This window comes from Papaver somniferum, chromosome 2 (assembly GCF_003573695.1).
Source record: "Papaver somniferum cultivar HN1 chromosome 2, ASM357369v1, whole genome shotgun sequence".
In the NCBI taxonomy this organism is placed as follows: domain Eukaryota; kingdom Viridiplantae; phylum Streptophyta; class Magnoliopsida; order Ranunculales; family Papaveraceae; genus Papaver; species Papaver somniferum.
Window position 1 is genome coordinate 13,582,272 of NC_039359.1, and position 24,604 is coordinate 13,606,875.

Below are 24,604 nucleotides of genomic sequence, written 5' to 3' on the forward strand. Positions count from 1 at the left end.
GGAATTATTTCAGAAATATACCACCATCTCTCCCTTATACATTATCAAAAATCGAGTATCTCTACAATTTATTGTTATTTCTCTTTGCTATCTATTTGTAGTTGATATCCTTATTTATATTGGGTAAGGTTTTGATTATCGTGACGGTTTTTTTTATGTATTCAAATGTTTTTATTAATCTTGTAAACCAACCACTACTTTGGAAATATGTTAACCGACCTTAAAAAAAAAAAAAAAAACCATTCGTGAAGTCTATAAACGGGGGTAACCAAACCCGTAACGCTTGAATAGAGAGACACAGAAACGGTGTGTAGTAGGACCCGCGCCTTTCATCTTTCTGCTCTTTGTCTCTGTGGCCCACCATCTCCTCCTCGTGCAATCCGAGGTTAAAGAAAGCTAGCTGTAAAGTTAGTTTTTAAAAATCGTGTCTTCAAAAACATTCATTCTTATCCCCCTCCTCTCTCCTTAGAAACGCGTTTCATTTTCAGACAAAGAACCACGAACAGACGGACAGAAACAGTACTTGTATGGTACGTAAATAGATCTTCCTTATTACATTCTCTAATTACCTTATTTTACTGCTAGGGTTCCTTGATGCTTTCATTTCTAACATTACATTGCATTACAATACATTTCTTCTTCCTCCATGAGGTTTGTTTGCGTTTTGTACGAAGTTGTAACATTTTGGGGGTTTATTTATAGAATGTAGTTAGAATTTGTTGTTCTTAAATTAGGGTTTCAAAGGTTTACATTGTTCTTGCAGTTTTCTCAACTTGATTTTCAGGAATTAATTCTTGCTTTGGTTTTTTTGAATTTCAGGGGTTTTGATTTGAATATTACCAGGGATTTGCTTCATTTCTGAAAATTTTGGGAGTTTTGTTTCTTTTGATTTGTGAGGTAAGAATTCAATTAGTCAGGTAGAAGAAGAAGAAGAAGAAGAAGAAAGGGTCAAACTTTTGCAGGTATTAGAATTTTCAGTTTTTAATGAATTAGGAATTTGTTGAATGAGTTGAATTTTACAAAATTTTGGAAATTGGGGGTGAATTGGACATTCATCATAAATGGGTTGAATTTGGGATTTTTGTGACTTTTAAAGGTTTGAGATTTTTGTTATATAGAAGAGATAGAATTGGATTAATAAAAGTAGTTTGAATTTTTATGGATCAAATGGTTATGAGAGAAAGAGATTTTGAAGTTGATCTTGAAAGTGGTGGTACAACTAGCGAAGAAGAGAGAATAATAAACCCTTCACTTAGACAATCAGATAATTTGTTAGGTAGGGCGTGGAATCGGTTTACAAGCAACAATGAAGGATTAATTATAAGTGAAACACCTGACCCCATTTCGAGTTCTTCGGATGGTGCCCCAGAGACTGCAGAATTATTGACAGATAGAAAATCAGAAGGGGAAGAACAAACAATGGGGAATCTGGAGAAGAAAAAAGTCAAGGAAAAACGTAAGAAGACTATCTCGAAAAAGCCTCCAAGGCCACCTCGAGGTCCAGCTCTGGATGCTGTTGATAGGAAAATGGTTAAAGAGATTACTGAGCTTGCTATCTTGAAAAGAGCTAGGATTGAACGAATGAAAGCAATGAAGAAAATGAAAGCAGCCAAGGCCGCAACACCTTTCACCAGTATTTTGGCCATGCTGTTTACCATATTATTTTGCCTTATCATAGTTTTCCACGGTAAAAATCTTTCCATTCCATGGTTGTATCTGTTTGTGTTTTATGATTTTAAATAATTTTGTTTTGTATCAGCTAGTTATATTTCTTTTAAAAAGCATGCATTAAGAACCACGAACATCAGACAATGCTTATCTTGTTACATGATTTCTCACTGCTAAACATCAGCTGAAGCTTATAGCCAGTTAGATTTTGCCTGTTGAATTCGTATTAGACATTTGGATGCATATTTCCCATGTCAATAGATAGGAAGCATTCCCATCGAGTATTTACAAAATAATGAAGAATCTGATGTCGAAGTATGTTTGAAAATAGAACAAGAAGCTGTGTAACGGCTACTATCATTCTGAGCATTGTTTTTTTTTTTAATAATGTTGATCTTCCCTCTGCAGGTATGTTTTCTGGAGATAGTCCACGTGCGAGCTTGGAGGCACCTCTTCAGTCAGAAGTTGGATCACCAAAAAAATTAATTTCCGTTCAGTTATACAAAAGCAAATCAGCTAGACGAGGTGAAGCGCTGGGCTCAAGTTTCTCAGAGCCTGTAGATAGGAGTAGAGTTACAGAATGAAATGGTAGTTGCCATTGCCGCCTAAAGATTAATTGCTAGCTTGCTCTGGTAACTGCTTATTTGGACCCTCTTTTGCTTATGTATATATGAATGTTATGTGACATATGCCATCCCCCCTGTGTAAGACTCACCCTAGTTAGGGAAACATTTCCCTTGTACAATTATCAGATTATAATTGAGGAATATTTCCATGTACTGCTAGATACCACATTCTTTAGATAATTTTATTCAATCCTATGCATCGTATTATCTGACATGATGAGAATCCACCTTCACATGCTAGAAAAGAGCATTAATGTAGGCTCCAAATGATGTTGATTTGTAGAACGTTTTCCTTCTCCGCCTCTTAAATTCCCATGCTCCAGTTTAATCCATCAACTTATCATACTGCAATGACATCTTGAACTTCTTGGTTAATATAACTATATTATATTCTTCTGAAGAATACAGCGATAATTTTCTTAAATTGAATTTTAGCTTCATAGAATAGTCATCCCATTGGTGTCTTTGTTAGTGAAGCAAAGTAACAAACAAAGAAAAAGAATCTTCTTTTACTAAAATTTCCTTAGAGAGTCATTAAAGTAGAACTGCATTCAAAAAGTTTGAACAGTTTATTGTCAGCCTGGATTTAGTCGACCAACGAACTTTCATCTGTATTTTTATTCGAGTGAATGGCCAAAATTAATGTACATAATGTTGGGATCAATCATTCTGTTATTGTAGTTTGATGACCATAACTATACAATATGGCGTGGGTTCTTTCTGTTTACTCCATCAGACATGTCCCTTCCAAACCTGATCTGCCTTTTTATAAATGTATTTGATCATTGGGTTTTTATATTACATGGGAATGGAAGTAGTTGAGAAGATCCCAAACTTCTCTTAACCTCTCTCTCCCTTCCCCATTCCAAGCAATGAATATTGAACCATAACTGATGAATCTAGAATGGCCAGATTAAGTATTAGATTTCATGCCGAATATTAGCATCATAACTTTTTTTTTTTTTTTTTTTTTTTTTTTTTTTTTTTTTTTTTTTTTTTTTTTTTTTTTTTTTTTTTTTTTTTGGAATTGGAATTGGTCTGCTACCTACGAACCTAGGTAGTTAGGTAAAGGAAGAAAGAAAAATCTCCCACCTCCATTCAAGTGGAATTCTAACTTAAAACCTCTTAGTACAACCACCAAGTTTCAGGCCTCTCTCTTTTACTTTAAACTGTAGGATTTTTAAGGTGCTCAAACAACCTATGGAAATTCTTTGTATTTAACCAAAGCAAAACCTTAATGTACCTTTGTCAGAATCAAGAATAGTTCACAGAGAATAGAATCAACAACTATTTACAACATACAGAGCCACCAGGAACCACCGGTGTGAGATGGCTTCATCCCTTTACGTTATTTTTTCCCAGATTAGGCTTAATGTCTTTAAATGGTTTGCGTCTCGGTCTGTTCATAATCAAACAATTCCATTAGACTAGGTATATAATTTACATAAAAAAACAGCCAACAGCCTAATTGAATTACCCTCACTTATTATTATCGTGAATAAATTACAACAAATTAAAATATAATGTTTATATGATTGAATAAGTACTTGTTTAACCCTTTGTTTGCTTGTAATCAACTTGAATTGTTTGAAGATTTACTTTTACCCACAAAACCTTCATTACCAGCTAACATCAAGTACTTGTGTTTCCTAGTGAGATTTGTGCACTCAAACCCCAAGGCTCTACCAATCACACCCTGAACATAATTTGCTACTTCAGTTCTTGATTTCTTTCTCATAAAAATTTCAGATGTTGATATCTTCTCAAGGAATTTTATACTGTAAGTAAGATGAGGATTCATAAAAAAGAAAAGTGGATCTAAAACTTTATACCCACTAGCAGTAGTTCCATAAAACATACCAACCTCTACGTGAATAGCAACCGGAATTATTTCGTCACTGACTTCTGCAAATAATGGACTAAACCTTAGAAGGTAGGGTTCCCTGCAAGTAGTACCCTCGGGACAGACAGCAACATCTCCTTGCTTCAACATTTTCTCCATCATTTCTGCATCCGTTTCTCTATCCCTTGTTAATCTTACTGTTTTTATTGGTGCAACGATTTCACATGCTTTACTTAAGCTGTATATCATTGCAGTCAATTGTTTCCTAAGTCCACCAGATACGTAAATAGGATCCATAAGTGTCCTGTGGTTGCTAACATAAAGAACACCCTTTTGGTTTTCTATCTTTTTTGGTGTTGGAATTGGTTTTGATTGCTTTAGTCTCATACCACTGAAGGCTAGTATAGGTGTATTGATACTGTAAGGTAATGAAATACCGATAAGAAATCTGAAAGTGAATAGAAATATTCCAAATGGAATCCATATAAACATAACTAGTGTTGATATTGGAGTTGGTTTAAAAGCTAATCTGCCATCATGGAAGACTAACGGCTTCGGGTATTTCTCCCGTGGTAAATTCTTCCATTTTTTCTTTTCTGTTTCATTCACCAAGTAAATCTCCTGTTAAAATACAACAAAACCATAAAGACCATAACAAGAAAAGGAGATGGAATTATGTAGATTCATGATTCACTTGAAACCGATTTCTTACCTTGCACTGAGAGAAGTAGTGATGTTCAAGTGATTTATGAAAACTTCCGAACCCAACAACTTCCTTGGAATTCATTTTCTCTTCTCCGAACATCGCTTGCAAATTCAAACTAGTTTTCGTAGCATCTTCCATTAAACCAACAAAATACCCATGAAACACTTTCAGCTCTTTCCCAACAACAAAATCAACTTCTAAATAATCTCTCAAGAATGCTTCAATCATAACTCTAGGTAATTCACTGACACCCACTTTTTTTCCATATCTCATTAGCACCTCAAAACCTTCATACCCAACATCTTCTAAGACAAACTTAGGTAAAACAGATCTTCCTACTCTAAAGTTATCTTTCTTGATTCCGAAGAAACAAACAAAAACCATAATATTCATCCCTATATCTTCATTAACCAACCAAATAATAGGATACAAAAGAAGCAGTACAAGAGCTCTAACAAGTCCACCAGCTTCAAATGCTACAAGCATGAAGTAGTGAAACAAAGATGACGGCTTCAACAACGCCCCTTCTACGTCGAAAATCAAAGTCTGGCTTGAGAATTCTGATTCTGACTCTGATTTAAGTATGAGCGATGGATATTTTTGAATCTTGATGTTTAGTGCATTAGAATAGCAATCTCTGTTACTCCTTTGTTGGAAATGAGTGTTCTTTAGCAGTCTCCTATGAAAGATTCTACTTACGAACAGAAGAAGGGTTTTGAAACAGAATTCTTTTTCTGCCATTCTTTCTATATCTTTGATCACTTATTTTCTTTGTGATAAATATGTGGATATGAAGCCTATTTTCTTTCTCTGACAAGTGTTCTTATAGAAGCCTATTTTTTTCCCACAAAAAAGGATGGACTAAAATAAGAAAAAAGTATTTTAAAATAGAAATAACCAAAAAATGAAAATCATTGATTGCTGTCTTGAAAAAAATGACCACTAGATTGTCGAGAAAAATACTTGGGGCAGTCAGAGTCAGGATATAAGTACTCCTTAACTTGTTTAATTTACAATAATGCTGGACTCATCTCCCGAGATTTCTCCAGATATAGAAAGTTCCCACTCTGCCCAACACCTACCCAATGCTAGAAAGGCTGGGCAGAATGCCGGTGGATCTCCTCTCTGGAGAAACCTCGGTTGATTTCTACAGTGAGTCTATTGTTAGTATTGTTTAAGTTTCATCAACTGGATTTCTCAATCACATTATATGGTGAAACAAAATCTTAATGCATTCAACAGTTAACCTAAGCTGATACCCAAATACTAAACTAAGACGACACATACATTTTGATAGGTGTACCCAAGCTTTTAACTTCAATTAGGTCTTTCTTTCGCCAGTGCGGAAATAAATCAAGATGGGTCTCATGTGTTGATTATGTACTTTATTGTTGAAGAAATTTAATACAACCAAAATGTGATGTAATTCGTATGAGGAAAATGAAAATTATTTCTTCTTTTAGACTAAATCTAGCCATGCGAGTTTTTACCCATACCATTGATGAATGACACTAAATGACAGAGAAAGCCATCAAAATGAATGAAAAGCTGAAATGACAGCGAAAATACATTGATATATCACCCATAATAACGATAAAAATAAAAATAAAAATAAAAAACATCGGCCCGATGATCTAAGATGATAATGCAGCTCCAAAATTTTATGATAAAGTTTATTAGTTGTTCAAAACAATTTATTGCAATTTTTTACGACCCGTCGAATATGCATCCAGGCATGTTGGCGGTGTTCGTACCTAAATATTAGTAGGTGAATTGAATCATCACTGTGACTACGGACCATCAAATTCCAACTACATCATTTATAGAGTGGTTTAATTTCCATGAGGAAGTTCACTGCAACATAACCAAATTTTTCTAAGAGATTTATCAATGTATTATTAGTGGTATGTATGGAGTTTCATATGAGTCATGCATGTCATGCCCAACAAGTTAGATGATTGTCGGGAGACCCGGACGCTTGTGTATATTTCTTGACCTAATTTGCTACGAATTCTGTGATTATCGTTAAATTGCCATTGTCCTGGTCACATGAAAAGATTGATTGTTAAAGTCTTAGAGACTTCTGATTTTCAAGACTGCCAACAAATTATAAGGTGTGTGGTTTTCAATTTTCTATAAATCTTGTGGTTAGGGTTTGTCACTTGGCAGAGACAACTGGTAAGCAATGAGGATCATTGTTATAAATGTTGGGTGTGTTTAGTCGAGTGTTAGCTCTATGGATTTTGGTTAGTCTCAAAGAACAGACCAAGACAAAACTTGTGGTTAACAGCGTGGCTAGAAGTTTAAATAAAGAATATATTAATAAACGGATAATACAATAAATAGGTGGGCGTTAATTCCTTGGTATAGACGTTGCAGATGTTAACATGCAACGCATAAATGTAAATTTTCCAGAACTACGAGAACTGGGGATGATACATTGATGGCGGGTTGAATCCCACGGTCCATCCCGCAAAACACAAAACACAGGGCCCTCTGACCAGGCGGATGTAGGGGTGGGTTAAAAATGGGACCCACCCCTCTCTCACAATCCCACTTTGCGGGATGACCCGCGAGATCTAACCGGTAGGATGTTCATCATTTCCGTCTGGGAACTCAGTGGATTGCCTAATGGGTCCGCAACTTTCGTTGAGAAACTTCCCGAAGGTTAGCGTCATCTCAGTTGATCATTTCCTTGTTTAAATTGATGCATTTGATTTTAGATTTGGAGTCTTTATCAAATGACGAATCCAGCATATGCTCATTCCAACTCCCATGAACAGGATTAAGAAATTAGTTTTTCAAAGGGGTTCTTTTTGTTCGTTGAGAAGTTGGTGAATCCCGCTGTGTCACCTCTATTTTGGGCTTCTAGGATAATGATGAATGATTTTTTAGGGATCATGTTTTTTCTTAGGGGATAGTGGTTTTATTAGGCCACCTTCCCTATAGTTATATGGGATGTCCTAAAGTATTGAAATGACTAACCTATTCTTAACCTAATTTAATTTAAAACCAACCTAATAACCTATATATATATAACCACCACCACCGCCCATCATCGCCGATTACCACCACCACCGCCGCCGATTATCACCACCACCAACCACCGATTATCACCACCACCTCCGATTACCGCCACCACCAACTACCACCACCTCTATATATATAACTTAATTTAAAACATTAATAAAGATATTCTTACAAACCCATTACTTGTCATTCATTTTTGGTTGAATAAATGAGAAGTAATCATCAAAATGAGTTGAAAATGGAAGTTGCAGAGAGGTTTAATGGAGGTTTTTTTCAGAGAAAAGTTCCGTTATGGCGCAAAAAACAAGTCTCAGCCGAACTTTTACTTCGGTTACGTCGCAAAACGTTCGGTTTCGTCGCAAAAAGTTCGGTTATCACGAATTAATTTTTTCTTAACCGAACTCAGAGTTCGGTTGATTCGCAAAAAATACTTTTAACCGAACTCCTTGTATTAGAACAACACAAGTCCATAAGTTCGGTTCCTTCGAAAAATAAGGATATCACCGAACTTTAAGTTCGGTTGGTAGAGCAATTTGATATGTAACCAAACACACAAGATGTACCCAAATAAATTGTTAAGTTCAAAGTTTGGTTACCTACCATTTTATACTAGGTAACCGAATATAGCACTGTAACTTTGGTTTTTTTTTTATCGGTGAGTTCGGTTAGATACGCTTTTGGATAAAAGTTTGCGAACAAACCGAACTATGTATAGTTGGTAAAATTTTATTTTCACGTAAAGTTCGGTTAGTTATTGTTTGCAAAGCAACCTAACTTCTAGACCCTAAAGTTCGATTACATTGCGGGCAAACCGAACATAACACTGTACGACCAAAACCTCCATTAACGTGCGAGTTCGGTAACCTGCGTGTTTGGAAAACGTAACCGAATTACACTTTCAGGAGTGTTCGGTTACATGTTCTTGACATATGGTAACCGAACTGGCCCAAATCTACATAAAAAAATTCATTTTTTTGAAAGTTTGGAGCAATTAAACCAACATTATCTAAGTTTGAAGCATACCTGATAACCCAAATGCTCTTCCTCCGGTTGTGGTTGGTAAAATTTTTTCATGTTTTTCTTCTTCATCTTCTCTAACTTTACTCTCTCAATAATTCTACTTCTTTAGCTTAATCATTTCACTAATGATTTCACTAATCATTGCCCAAAATTAATCAGGAGGATAGTTTAGGTATTAATATAAATATCTAGATAAGGGGTGACCTAGATTTACTTTTAAATGTATTACTAAAAATAGAACCATGGTCCCCCAAAAAAAACCATGGTCCCCGAAAATCGTTCATAAAGATGAAGTGACCCCTCCAGCACAAGTAATCCAATGACGGGCCCGGATTGAGTTTTTGAAGCGGCTAACAACACGAATACAATTACTAAGCTCGTTATTGCTTTGATCAACATAAAATAAAGTTGGAGTTCCAACAATTATGTATTAACTTGTTTACTCAAAGTAACAACTAAGGGCAGTTCCTATGAACTCAACAAATCAAGGAAATTTGTTCATTTTGAACCCAAAATAGGCTCAACAAAAGAGGAAAATGACTAGACAAATGAGCAAATTTAGTGATTTGCCAATTGCCGCTCCTTGAGGAGCCACGTCTCTCTTCACATACTGCGCGGTTCATCAGCAGCCGCAAACACGATTTCTCCATTCGCGTGATTCAAGTAAACTCGCTGGCGGCTCAGAGTAACCCGCACGTCTCTTTTCTGCCTGACTGCATTTGATTTTCATCATCCAACGGTTTAATTCTTTTTTCAGCTCATTTCAACTCAATATTCACACCAATATTTTCTCTTCACTCACTACAGTTTGTAGAAAGATGTCTCGACCCTTGTTAGTCCACAAGCTCAGTATACTCAGAGAAGAAGATTTAACTATTTGTAGAAATTTGGTGTTGTTACAAACTCAGCTTGCTGAAGCACTATCCTGGTGTGAATTTCTGGGCGGGTATTTATGAGATGTTCTGCAGTGACATTTGTAACCCGGGTCGTCGTGCTATATGCGACATACAAAATTGTTTTCAGACAATTAAGAAAGAAGTAAGTGAGTTTGTAGATTTAATCATGCTAGCCAGTCGATTTAGAATGAGGGGTGAAACTGATGCTGAGATGGCAAGAAGATCTTCAGATGAATGAAAAAGATCGAAAAATATGGATTTTCGTTTCCAAGGTTGTTTCAAAATCCTTAGGCAGTTGAACACGACTCCTTCTTGTTAGATGTTGTTCCACCGAGTACATCTCAGTGAAGATGGTCAATTACAAGTTTTTTGATTGGTTAATTGAGTTAGTAAATTAAATGGTAGTTCTTAACTAGAAGTAATTGTAATGCTTAATTTATATATATGTAATTTGATTTCAACATAAAGCACTACTTTTCATTAATTAAAATTAGAATTACTTTATGTTAGAGCATTGCTCGGTCGAAATCACAAGCGTTGTTATCTCAAGCTTGTTGGCAAAACTATATCTTGATTTCTAGTCTACAATTAGTTAAGTCCCGTATTAGGATAGAAGTGTAGTTGAGAAACGGACATCGCGACAATCATCATTACGTTTTACCGTTTGAAGGCAGAGATCAACTGAAGCTGTTGGAGAACTTCTTCAACAAAAGGTAAGTGAAGACTGGACCACCTACTTCTCAAGTTATATTCATCTTTCTATGTATGAGATGATGTCGCATAACTAATTAGACTATCATAAGCATAAATTTCGAGTAGAGAACTAATTACCAAGTTAAAGAACTTCTCGAAATATGACTAAGCTTAATGAACATTTTTCATACTTGATGAATTTCGGTTAAGGACAATTTGTTGTTCACAATCAAAATCATGATTCAAGTTTTATCATTTGAAAATATCCTGGAACAGTGACACATGACATTGATGTTATTCGGAAATGTTTCGAATCGATTTGAAGAGAAAGAACTACTGCAGATTCGGATATAAGACAGTGTTATCAATCTTACAAACTGGGAAAACTCTTATAAGTATGAATATGTATTACATGTACTCGTACACGTACCAGAGTATCTATATGTCGACAAACAGATTTTTGGTATGCATATCCTTATGCACATCGTGTAAAAATTTGTTAACTCGTGAACCGGATCGGTATGCAAAATCGTATGCAAGCCGAAAAAGAACTATGGTCACAGAACCGGTTTGGTATCCATACCGGTACACGTACCAGAAAAGTTCTATGTTCCGGAACTCGGTTTGTGTATCCATACCGGTACGCATACCAAAATAGTTTTTTGGACTACGGAACCGATTATAGTCTTGAGGTACACATACAGGTATGCATACCTAAATAGTTCTGTGAACTCCAAAACTTGGTTGTGCTTAATATTATACAAACCAGTACACATACTGTGACTGACCTGAATCACGAACGACTATGTTATTTGTACTTTGTACATCTGATAGGATCCGGAGATGCCTATATGTGATAACCGCAATCGCACGGTGTCTACAATGTATACGGAGGCAAGTACGGGTCGTTCCCACGAGGAGCGGTGGAAATATTGTAATCACTATCTCTAATCGATTAACCAACAATGATATTTTTGGATTTTTAGAATTGAAAATGAAACAATAAAATGAAATTAAAATAACAAAGTAAATTTGCAGAGAGTGCCGGTAACCAGGGTTTATAGTATCCACCACTATTTCTATTCAGTTACTGAAATGATACATAACTCTTGAATATTTGTCTATTGTCCGTTCTACCGACATCACCTATTATCAGTATTAGAATCGTAAATATAACTGGGACACCCTAAACATGGCACATCAAAGGATTAAACCCAATCATGCACCATCAAATTGCGTTAGCGAGAAAATTATACGAAACTAAATTTAGGTTCACAAATAATACATGGCTATTCTAAGCATACCTCATCAAAGGATTTAACCCAGAATGAAATATCAAATAAGTAGACAAATATATTTATGTTCCTAACAATTATGCGCAAAGGTTATTGTATACAAAACGGTGAAGCAACAACACATATCATCATTAAATTAATAAACAAAAATCAAGAGGTAATCTATTCAATTCATAATAGTCTTTTTCTCAATTTTATTCAATTCAAAATAGCCTTAAACTCCACGTGGTTTCAACATAAACCCTAGCTATAAAAATCTAGCAAAACATGGCTTTTTCAAAAGCCATAAACATATCCAAAAGAGATCGATTAATCAAAATGGAATAGAAAATGAAACTTCAACCCCTTGACTTTGACTGCAGCTTCCAGTTGCCGGATATCTTTTTCTCTCCTTCACGGCTCCAGTAGCCGGCATCCCTCTTTACTTTCTGTTCGTTTCTCTTCATATAGGTGCTGGAAAGAATAAGACCTAGTGGGTTTTGCGCCAGAGGCCCAACCCAATCACCTGACTTCCAACTTCGCTTACTCGGACCACAACACCCATTTCCATTTTGTTGTTTCCTGCTAAAACATCGAACTGCTAAGACGTCGTTTATTTCAATTCACAACAGCACATCCGACAACCCTTTAATCACCTACATCAGTCTCTCGATCAAAATACGAACCCGCAACCACCAAAACCACTCTTGCAAGCTCCAGCAACTTCATTTCCTTCCAAACTCCGGCCATAAGAACAATCGTGAACTGTATACAAGTATCCAGTTCACGACTAACTTCAACTGCAGTAACCTAATTCGAAAGTCGGAAGAAATCTCCAAGCTCTAATGTCTGCGATTAACTCAGACGTCACCGCGAATTCGAGCCCATCACTTCCAGCACCACAAACTATTTGTTCTTGTCTTCGTCGATGTAAGACCTCCATTGACAGAAACCAACTTTCCTCCATCAACTGCAACAAATCTCCTTTCCTGAACCATCCATTTCCACCGTTCCATTCTGCGAATATAGCACTACTGCCAACACAAAGCAAACCTTCAAGTCCGTTGTTGCTGTAATAAGGTGTCGGAGATACACCACTGCTCTAAATGTCTCTTAAATTTTGATATGTAGATCAAATTCAAGATGGATATCATTAATGTTAGATAAATAATAAAAACAAATCAATGATAAAATAAATCAATCAAGAATAAATAAATCTACATACCAAAACAATAATGGAGACGATGTTTAACGTGGTTCGGTCAACTCGACCTACGTCCACAAGCAACCCCGTAGGGTGAATAATAATATTGATCATCAGAACATTCTGAGATGATTTTACAATTACATTGAGACACTCTATTTATAGAGTATGAATAATTAATATAGGATATTATATTATTCTCTAGAATATATATCCTAATTAACTAAAATATGAATAATATGAAATTAACTAGATATTTGACTTATCTAGAAAACTACCTAAATTACACGAGATCTTTTTATTCTTGGAAACTTAACTGATCTCCCTCGATCTTTTGTGTTGTTTAATCTCCGTCGATCTTCTGGTAACTTGAGTCTTGATCACTTCATCTTGACTTTGACTTCAGTTTGTATATTGTATGGTCTTCACTTCACGTGCCATGTATATCACGGTCACTTGACTTAACCTCCACTTCACGTGTCTTACTGCACAGTTACTTGATTTAGTCTTCACTTCACCATATAGTTTCCTCGGCCATTTTCTGCACCTCGGCTACTTGTTTGTATCTGCTATATATTCTAATAATGTCATTAAGTCAACGGCTGAGGATTCGCATATCACCACCAACAAGCCCATTGTAGATACCTCTGTCGTTGATGTTAACAAAACAAGCCCATGTAATTATTCTTCCAACTGATGTAGTACCACACCTTGCCATTAACACGCTCCTTTCATTACCCATATTTCTCTGTACAACTTCATTCCCCAACATGAACAATCGGTAACAGCAGCAGCTTGGAGAAATAACACGTTCACAGGACCGTACAAAATAATGAAAACCCTTGTGATGGAGTGGAGATATAAAGCCACAGTATTACTTTGGTGGGAGAAATGACACGTCTTGTTCTCCCTTAGCCTACTAGTGGGGTTCTCATGCATAACGTCTACAAAGAAAGGTTTTGGTCCACTCACTGCCTTCACAAAGATGTTAATAAAGTGGTTCACCAAATATGCACCTTAGGCATCTCCTCTTTTCTGTGCCGTGAGTCAGCTAGTAACTTATGCCACTAAGGACATTTTAGCTTCACATTTAGCCGTTATTCCACCGGCGATCGGTTTGCTCGTATTTTCTATAATAGCACTAAAATAGTGTCATTAGCCAAAAAAATCGAGGCATAACTAGTATAAATATGGGTGTAAAATGTAGCACTTACGTGCTTATCAACATCTACTAACCATGTCGGTTATTTTCAAATGCAATAAAATTATTTCTACGAGATAATTAACATTTGATCAAATATCTAAAAACATCATAGACATATTTGATCACTTGATCGTGTTTCGAGTTAAGACTTAACTGTATATGAAAATGGTCAACCTTATAGTTCAGTTGGATAGATTTGGCTAACCATTCATGAGCGTAGTCTTATGCACGGTTCGGTTCGGTTACGGTTCATCCTAACCATTTGAGTGTAAATCTTGTTATGTAAATTAGATTCAAAGATTCATCTAACAGTGGGTATTGATATTACTTGGTTCCAAAGCTATCTTAGCTTAAACCTAAAGCAACCTATGCTTTGAATTTCTATAAAAAGGGAACTTCAAGCAACTGGGATCTTTGAATCCCAAAATACTTTCCTTGGACAAGACCCTCAATTTCATGGTATTGGCTGTTGCGAGGCTTTTGTTAAACTGAAATGCAGCCGCAATTCCAGTATAGAGGCGTTCACAGTTTGTGAAAATTATTCACCTTCGAAAGGATTTAATCCAAAAGATTTACATCGTCTTCTGAAAAAGATCGGCACTCCCTTTGGAGAGGATGATCGAGGTAAATTTCTTATCATACCACTAACCATAACTTTCATACTGATAATTATACAAGTTCAGATTCTTTCTAAACTTCTTTCTGCATTTTCTCTTTCGGGAAAAAAAATTATATAAATAGTAGAGATCTTTAATATCTTTAATTTAATCTTCAAATGCTTTAATGAACAACAATAACTTCTTTATAGATAATGTGAATCAATTTCGGACCATGTTTCTTTTTCAAAAAAATTTAACTATGTTTTTAATAAATTCTTTTGTTAACACATGAGACACATTTTCATAATTAACTTAATATTAATACACAAGTAGTACTTTTACGAATAAATCATCAGATTTGCTATGTTTATTTTCTAAGATATTTCTAAAGTATTTTTTTTGTAATACTTAAATAATAAAACATATACTATTATCTCCATAGTCATACACAAAAATAAATTTCAATATCATAAGAAAAACCATATAATCATAAAAGTTGTTCATTTATGAATAGTTATACATATGCAAACATTTCTCACCACTCCAAGGACTATTTTAAGGCTACTACATATTCAAAGGTCATCAAAGAAAAGGTTAGCTCTTCTTCTTATTTTTATCAAAGAAAATATATTGATTAATGGGAAAACAAAAATCAAACAATTTAGATTTTATCAAAATTTTGAGTAATGAGTTAACTTTACATAATTACGAATTACCACCGCCCAAGATGCCTTACCAGAAGTGAAGGACCCATCGCAGCTGAGATGACTTCCTTTTTTGTGTTCTATTTTTCCACATAAAACTTCACCAAAGTTCTCTGGAGATTCAACATCTCTCAAAGTCCGAAACTGATCTTTGAGGATTCGAACCCCCTTACGTGTGTAGCAAAAATGACTATGGTTGGGAGGCGGGTTCTCCCAAGAAGACTGAGTAGGCCCTGCGAGTGAAGAAGTTGCAGGGAAAAATCCGCCATTTGACTTCACAGTTTTATCCGAGAACTTGCACTCATTTTCACCATCCTTGGGCTTCTGAAATTGTTGGTGTATTGAAGTATCTCTGTACTTCTTAGCCAAGCCAAAATCAAGAATGTACACCTACATCAAAACAACTTATTAATCCATCAGATGTTATAAAATCTGATTATAACTAAAAAAATTAATAAGAGCAACAAAGTCTAAACATCAGGAAGTTTTTCACTTCCATTACATGAAGTTGGAAACCTCAGTAGGTACGAAGGAATCCAACATTCTATGAAAGCATATAAAGTTAAAACCAACTATCATCTAAGAGCGATCTCGAAAAATCTCGGAGAAAGTGGTGCTAAAAGCTGCAAGTACGAAACAAGAGGGTACACTAAACATGCTAAAAGGAAAAGGTATCCTATGTCATCTCTTATGTTGACATCACACAACCAAGAAAGAAATAACTACACAGACATAATTGAAAAAACCCCAATTTCATTTCGACACGAAAATTCCATTCAACAAACCATGTCAGATGATTCCTTAATAAATCACAAAACCAGTAACAACAAATCCAAATTAAAGGCACAAAGACAAGGAAAATATTGGAAGGAACAATAAAATGGAACCTCATTTGCACGCCTTCCCATCCCCATGAGGAAATTATCTGGATGTAAGTATGATTCGCCGAGCAAAAATTTAACAAGAATCATCCGATACACACACAAGAAAAAATGAAAAAAAGAGGTATTAAGAATAAGAATACGAAATGAGTGAACTTGCAATGCCCACCATTTGGTCTACAAGCATCAGAACAAACTTTGGAAGCTCGATACCGCAGTATGCACAAGGTCCAAGAAATCCATCACGAGAACAATATAGTCCCTTTCAACTCCAAACCATCTCACATTTGGAATTCCAACTGACAAAGTGGAAAGAAACATATATTAAGATATTATAATCTTGAAAATAAAAATGCGAAAGTAGAAAAAATTTAGTAATTGGTTTCCCAAACAAAAGTTAAGTTATGTAAAGGGTAAGTTAGTCATTCCCACATATTAGGGCATCCCTTATCACCGAAGGACAGATGGTCTAATCATTAAAGGACCCGCAAAAAGGGAGTGGTTCCCCAAAAAGCGTTAAATTATATTTAGTAAAAGCTTTACTCCATAACCATGACGTAAGAAATCTCTTTTCAAAAAGTCTCCCAAATGCAGACTAATTTCAATTAGATACATCAACATCTCTCAATCAAGATTGGATAGTTGTTTCTCAGGATTATCTACATCATTTTCACAATCATTCAAATACTTATAAGTTGTATTAAATATATGATTAAACAAAATTCATTAACTTTCAATATAAATTCTATTAGAGCATTGCTCGGTTGAACTCGCTAAGTGCCGGTATGCAATGAACTTAGGATTGATTTCACACCTAGAAAAATATGTTTGATTACATGAGTTTAAGAAAGTAGACTTACAAACTTGTTTCATAGTCGAAAGAAACCAATATAACGGTGGTCCATTTTTCATTGAACATCTAAGGCAGGACCAATCCCTACTTGTGTTAGGAACCATGTTGGAACCGATCCTTAACTATATTGGGAGTCAAGGTAGTACTGATTCTTACTTATGTTGGGAGTCAAGGTAGTACCGATCCTTACCTATATGGGAATCAAGGTAGAACAGACCCCTATCTATATAGGGAGACATGGTAGAACCGATCCTCATAGGCAAAACTGATTTCTATAGTCACGTACACTTTTGGGTTTGTATGATTTTGGAAATTGGATTTGCATAATAGGAAAGTTCAATATGTCGACCTAGTGAGTAATTTGAACATGTGCAGAAATGTTATATGTTATTGTTCAAAGATATTCCTTGATACTCAAGGTGATATCCCAAACCAAAATGTTTGTGAATCCTTTCGTTAAGATTTTGGAATATATATGTTTTGTTTTTCCAGCAAGCAAAACTTATCTATGGAAGATATATTAGTTAAGTATCTTGTACGCTAGCTAATATTGAGTTGTAACCCAAGAGGTATTTCGGTTATACCGTTGGATATTTGTTGGAATTAGATAAAACCGAATATAGGTGCTTATTGCATATCTTGAGAATATTTTCGGTTATAGAAATTCCTTGGTGTACAAACTACCTTGGTATATAAATAGTGAAGTTTTTTCTTCTTACAAACTTATCCTGAGGAAGGCATTTCATTTTGTAGTCATTGTTGTAGCCGACTAATAATATTACTTGTAATACTATCTTGGAGAGGAGAGTAACCTAATTGGGCGAAAGCTCTTACGTCCACTAGTTTAAAGACATCTTTTGGGATCAAGAAGCGTCTACTAGTATCGTTGGTGGGAAACTAGAAATTGCATTGTTATTTTAGTTTTCGAAACTAGAATTGCATTGCCACTTGAACAAAGTTTTTTTCTCCATAATAAGATAGTTGTCAAGATGGGTGAAGATACTATCGACATTGATTGTCAACTACAGAGGCTTGAGACTTATTTCCCAACTGAGATTAAGTGGTGTTTCTCAAGAGAACATAAGAGAGATCAATTATCGCTTGAACTTATGTTTATGCTTATGTGAGACTGAGATATCTCCCAAGAGCAACTTGAAGCATCTGCAAGGAATGAGGAATAACCTGAGTCAAAACATTTGAAGATGATTATGGACATTAATATTTTGAAATCACGATCCAATCAATTGAAATAAAATAAGAATTTCAAGAGTTTGAACACTGAAGAAACTTCTGTGAACAACCAGAGTACCTTTAAAAAGTTAGATGTTATTATACTTGATCTTATAATAGATTATCAATTGTTGATATTTTTTAATTTTTGTATAAGGTCTATTTACAACTATCAAGAATAATTTATATGTTATAAAATCTTGTGTTATGATTGATAGTTTGTGTCTCTTGTGATTCTTATGCCTCTTTTGGTTTTGCTTTATGAGACTTAGTTTTGGTTTTCACAAACCATAATATTTTGATCTCATAATATGGTTATCTCTTATGATTATGTGACGTTTTGATATTGCAGGTTTTGGATCCAACCTATTGGGTTGCTTTATCAAATAATCATAAGTAGATATTATTTAAACTCAAGTGTCAAGTCACAACTATACTATTATCAATTTATGTTTCATAAGTTGTGTATTTAATATACATATGATTTTCGGTTTTAGCTTTTTAATTTGGCATGAATAGCTAAGACCTTGTCGACCTTTCTCTGTTAAAGGTTGTCTTGTTTGTTATTCTTTTGTCTTGCATGGAATAACAACTCACAGGGGGGGAGTTCTATATAAAAATGGTGCTTAAACGTCATATCTTTGTGAGGAGAGTGATTGTGGAAATCGAGGGAAGAATTTTGATAATCTCTTTCCTGATATGAAAACTTGATAAATTCAGATCTTAGTTTGTCTTATTGAAAAGTGAGATAACGATTTATATTTGTGTTAGTTAATCGTTTTCCTTCTAAGAAATCTGATTTATATTTCCTATTCTCGCTTTTGCTGAATCATATTTGTACATATTTTTTTTTTCTGCTTGGTAATACTAATTTTATTAATAACTCAAATACAACCAAAGTTTACAATTCCACTCATATTTTGAGGGAAATAAATGAAAAACAAAAGAAACAAAATAAAATTTTTACAGGCTAACTAAATCTGTAGTAAGGGGAATCAGGAGATTCCAGTGAAATAAAATTTGGCTGACTGTTATAACTTGTCTTTTCCCCTCTTGTCAAACCTGAGCCTCTTTTTGCCAAAGCATCTGTTGAAGTATTGATTTCTCTATAACTATGAGTGAAATACCATTCTGAGAGGTATTCAGTAACCTTGTTCCATCTTGTAATGATCCACCATGGGATTTTTCTTGAGTTAAAAGCTAATATCACAGCTTTTGAGTCAGTTCTAAAGCATACTTTTTGAATAAGATGTTGGACTGCCCACTCACCTGCACAAACTACTGCAAGGACTTCTGCCATGAAGTTTGTTGCCAGTCCTAAACCAACTGACATAGCAAAGACAAATGCACCTTCTCCTTTCTTGCAGATAAAACCATAACCAGCTGCATCTGGGTTACCTCTTGAAGAATCGTCACAACAGATAAGGAAGAAAGAAGGATCAGGAAGAGTGAAAAAATAATTCAGTTATTTTTGTTGATTTCACTCTTCTGCATTTTAACCCAAAGAATTTCAGTATATGCAAATCATATGTTGAGTTCCACATATAACCTGTCATTCTCACCTCACTGTCTTTTGTTAACTGACATATTCTCTTTTTTAGAACTTCCAAATTAAGATTGCCTTCCTCATATACTAAATGATTTCTCAAGAACCATAATTCTTTCAATGTAACTAGAGCTGCAATCTTCCAAATTTCTTTCACTAAAGGACTTTTAAGCTTTGCAAATGAGATTATATCTTACCAATTGCAGTATCAAAGTATATGGTCTAAAGTTTTCTCAGAATGCTTGCAGAAAGGACATCTTGAAGCCAGATGAAATTTCATTTTCTTCATTTTATCATCAGTTGGAACCATAGCTCTTACCAATTTCCATACATTGCTGGAGATGCTTGGATGTAAGCTCTTATGCCGAACTGTTTTAGTCCAAAGCTGAACTGGAAGTTTTTTTCTTACACAATCATAAGCAGAGGATACTGAGAAATCACCAGTAGGAGTTCCTGTCCAAATACTTCTATCTTGAGTATTATCAAAAACTGGTAATTCAGTTACTTCAAAAAAATCCAGAAAATTGTGAGGAATTGTCCATTCACCATTTCTTATCAGCTCAGCTACTTTCATGTCAGGATTTAGTGCAATTATTGCATTATCAATATGAATATCTCTCAAAGGCTTATCTTTAATCCAATTATCATTCCAAACTGAAACTTTGGAGCCATCTCCTATCAACCACCTTGAGTGTTCAAAAACTTTATTTTTAACCCATTTAATTCCTGGCCAAATTGAAGACTTTTTATAATATTCTATCCAGTTGCCATTTTTGTCTTGAAATTTTTCCTGAAAGAATCTTGACCATTCATCAGTACCATTTTGTATTTTCCAGCAGAGTTTCATCAACATTGATTTGTTAATATCTTCTAGATGCTTGATACCCATTCCACCGTCTTCCAGAGGTGAGCAAACTTTCTCCCATTTGAGTGTAATAGTTTTCTTAACAGAAGGATCTCCAGACCAGAGAAAATTTCTAATTATTTTTTCACACTTTTTAAGCACTTTCCTTGGCCATTTATAAACTGACATATTATATATGGGTATACTACAGAGCACATATTTCACTAGAACAAGTCTTTCCTGAAAAGATAGCATCTTCCTTTTTCAACTTGCTAAATTTTCTTGAAGCATTTCTACACACCCCCAAATATGTTTTGATCTTATACTTCCTGGAGTTAACATTACTCCCAGATACTTGTCAGGAAAGATTGATAAACTCATATTACAATCAGCAGATAACTGGTTTTTTCTTGAAGTACTGGTTCCACCCACAAAAAGTTTACTCTTTGGTAGACTCACTATTTGACTAGAGGCTTTTTGGTAATCTTCAAGAAGTAATAATAGTTTGTTAACATTTCTTCTATCACCACTACAGAAGAGAAATATATCATCTGGGAATAAAATATGAGATGGATGAGCACTATTTCTACTTACCATTGGAGTTAACTGGCCTTGAATTACCATAGAGCTTAACTTTCTGCTTAAAACATCTTCTGCGATGACAAATAGTAAAGGAAATAGAGGGTCACCCTGCCTCAATCATCTACTAACTTTAAAATAGCCAACTAGTCCATCATTTACTAAGACAGATATCATAAATGACTTTAGAAGTATATGTATCCAATTTATGAATTTATCAGAAAAACCAAAGCACTTTAATGCATGAAATAGGAACTCCCAACTCAGTGAATCATAAGATTGAGAGATGTCTAACTTTAAACCCACATTACCCCCTATTCTCTTTACTTCTAGTTCATGAACCATTCTAGAGGCCATAACTACTTGTTCTTGAATATTTCTACCCTTTATGAAAGCACCTTGCTGAGGAGAAACTACTTTATCAACAATTAAGCTCAATCTTGCAGTTAAAATTTTAGTGATAACTTTGAAGCTAAAGTTCATTAGGCGAATGGGTCTAAACTGATTAGCTTTTCTAGCACTTTTAACTTTTGGAAGTAACTTTAGAAAATTAGAGTTCATACCAGCTGGAATAAATTCTTTAGCCCAACATAATTGAATTGCTCTGATAAAATCTGGTCCAATGATGTCCCATGCCATTTTATAAAACCACCCTCCAAAACCATCTGGACCTAGAGAGTTGTCTGGATTAAGTTCAAATATTGCCTTCTTGATTTCCTCTGCACTTGGAATTAATTCCAGGCCTGCATTATCTTCTTTTGTAATCACACTAGGAACTACATCAAAGATATCTTCTGTGATTTGTACCTCTTTATTTTTTAATTTGTCTTCAAAATGATGAACTAGTATATCTGATATCCCTTATTGAGAATTTATTATTTCACCCTGATCATTTTCCATCTCAATTATTGCATTATGAATTTGTCTTATTTTCATATTTACATGAAAAAATTTGGTGTTTGAAGCACCATCTTTAAGCCACTTAACTCTTGCCTTTTGTTTTTAAATTTCTTGAACTTGTTGAGTAATAACTTCTTATCTACCTCTAGCAGTAACCAATTGATTTAACAGAATGTTATCAAAAGGATTTATGTCTGAAATAAGAGATGTCTTCATTACATCTTCTTCAGCTTGTTGAAGTTTTTTCCTGACATCACCAAATACATTCCAGTTCCACTCTTTTAGTATTCTTTTCAAATTCTTTAACTTACAGAGGAAAATAAAACCAGGATTTCCCCTCACTTCCACATTCCATCCATCCTCCATTACTTTGTTGAAACCATCATGAGACATCCAAACCTTCAAAGCTCTAAATGGAATATTTGTTGGTTAGGTATTGTAGCACTTGAACCAAACAAGAGAATATGATCTGAAGTACCCCTTGTACCAATTTTATATCCCCAGTTTGGAAAGGCTTCTATCCAGTTAACATTATATAAAGCTTTATCAAGAAAACACAAAATTCTTTTAACACCAGATCTGTTGTTACACCAAGAATATTCCAGACCATTTTTTGGTGCTTGTAACAGCTCACAACTCTGAATACAGTTATTGAAAGCTAGCATTGCAGAAGTTAAAGGATTTCTACCTCCTTTTTCTTTTCCTCCATACTCGGAACAACATTAAAATCCCATATAATCATCCATGGTTTATTTAAGACAAAAATGTTATATAAGTCCATCCACAAGGATATTCTATTAATAGTTAATGAATCAGCATGAACTCCAATTATTAAATGACCTCCAACATCCACTGTTATTGCTTGTTGAGAAATTGATATTACCACTGGATCTTTTATTGAAGCACTTCAAATAAGCCAGATATTCTCTTTTTTTTTTGAATCAGTAGAAGTATGAATAATTTTTTTGTTCATCCATGGCAACCTTAATCTTGTACAAGAATCAGAATTAACTCTTATTTTGGGTTCAGATAACCAAACTAAAGTAGGACTGAAAGAATTAACTAAACGATAAAGTTTATCTTTGGCTTTAGATCTCCTTAAGCCTCTGATATTATAATATAGAACTCTCATTTAAAAGTGGGTTGAGAAGAAATATGACTTCTCACTCCTGTTAAGTTTTTATCACAATCACCCCTCTCTCCTGTAGAATTGATTTGAGGCAGTAACATTTCTTGTTGGCTTCTGAAGTTTAGCTTTGTTTTTAAGATCAACCTTCAGAGCTGCATCCTGAATTCTTGGAGTATATTTTGTAACTTTTGAAACTTCTAAATCTTTACAAGAAGAATGTAGAACATTAACCAAATTTTTTATTGAGGGGGATGTTGAACTTACACTGAGAATGTTGTGAACTGGAAGTGAAGGAAAATCTTTAAGAGATTCTATCACACAAGGGAACTCCTCAGCATTATCCTGTAATATATGAAAGCTTCCTGAAGATGAAGCTCCTACTGAATGAGTAATAGGAGGAACAAAAGAATCCATTATTTCCTCTCTGAAAATTTCCTCAACTTGACAAACAGATTTAGGAGTTTGTGCTTGTCTTTCACCAGGTGTAAAACATATGTCAAAACTAACTTTAGAGGAAGGTTGAACTTGATTGATTTTATGTCTCCAGACTTTTCTTTGTTGTACTTGTGGAGGAGCTTGTTGCTGATCCTTTCTTTTAAGTTTACATTCGGCTACATTATGGCTAACTGGCTTGCAATGAATACAAAACTTGGGGATTTTTGGAATTCGCACCACTTGCTCGAATTTCCCATATTTTGATTCAACCACAATTTTGATAGGGATAAATATAACTAAATCAACTTCAACTAACACACTAGCATAATATCCACTGACTTTGTTTAAAGTTGTTTCATCAACTTTGATTGCTCTTCCAATTTTATTACCCATTTGTAGAAGAATAGATTCCTTCCAATATTCAATACTCAGACCAGGAAAGAAAACCCAAACAAAAGTTGTTGAAGATTTTTGATTTTCAGGATTAAATTTTGGTTCCCAGGCTCTAAGTTTTAAATCTTGTTTTTCAACAACCCAATGACCATTCCAAACATGATTTCGATTTTCAATATTTGATAATTTGATAATAAAAAAACCTTTACCCAAAGGAATGAGCTGAAGATTACCTTTGATACTCCATTGTTTCCTCAGAGAAGCTTCTGCAACATCCAATTTTAACTTTATTAAATCCAATCTTCCAATCAAGCTAAATTTCCATTCATCCAAACAATCATCCATGA

General features: G+C 34.7%; 2 protein-coding genes across 6 annotated transcripts; one reads left to right on the forward strand and one right to left on the reverse strand.

Moving 5' to 3' along the window:
- Positions 1-395: 395 nt before the first annotated feature.
- LOC113346946 lies at positions 396-2,447 on the forward strand. 2 transcript variants are annotated; one of them, XM_026590505.1, is made up of 3 exons: positions 396-530; positions 820-1,687; positions 2,077-2,447. In XM_026590505.1, exons 2-3 carry the CDS (start codon positions 1,159-1,161, stop codon positions 2,250-2,252), a joined length of 705 nt encoding a protein of 234 aa, XP_026446290.1. In that variant the 5' UTR covers positions 396-530; positions 820-1,158; the 3' UTR covers positions 2,253-2,447. The 2 variants fall into 2 exon arrangements, with proteins under 2 accessions (XP_026446290.1, XP_026446291.1); XM_026590506.1 differs by lacking the exon at positions 396-530 and adding an exon at positions 599-651.
- A 799-nt stretch (positions 2,448-3,246) lies between these two features.
- On the reverse strand, positions 3,247-5,745 carry LOC113346945 (probable glycerol-3-phosphate acyltransferase 3). 4 transcript variants are annotated; one of them, XM_026590502.1, is made up of 3 exons: positions 4,850-5,743; positions 3,842-4,758; positions 3,247-3,693 (listed from the first exon to the last, which is right to left on the reverse strand). In XM_026590502.1, exons 1-2 carry the CDS (start codon positions 5,582-5,584, stop codon positions 3,868-3,870), a joined length of 1,626 nt encoding a protein of 541 aa, XP_026446287.1. In that variant the 5' UTR covers positions 5,585-5,743; the 3' UTR covers positions 3,247-3,693; positions 3,842-3,867. The 4 variants fall into 4 exon arrangements, with proteins under 4 accessions (XP_026446287.1, XP_026446289.1, XP_026446288.1 ...); XM_026590504.1 differs by having other exon boundaries at positions 4,159-4,758; positions 4,850-5,736; XM_026590503.1 differs by lacking the exon at positions 3,247-3,693 and having other exon boundaries at positions 3,695-3,990; positions 4,159-4,758; positions 4,850-5,745.
- Positions 5,746-24,604: the final 18,859 nt, after the last annotated feature.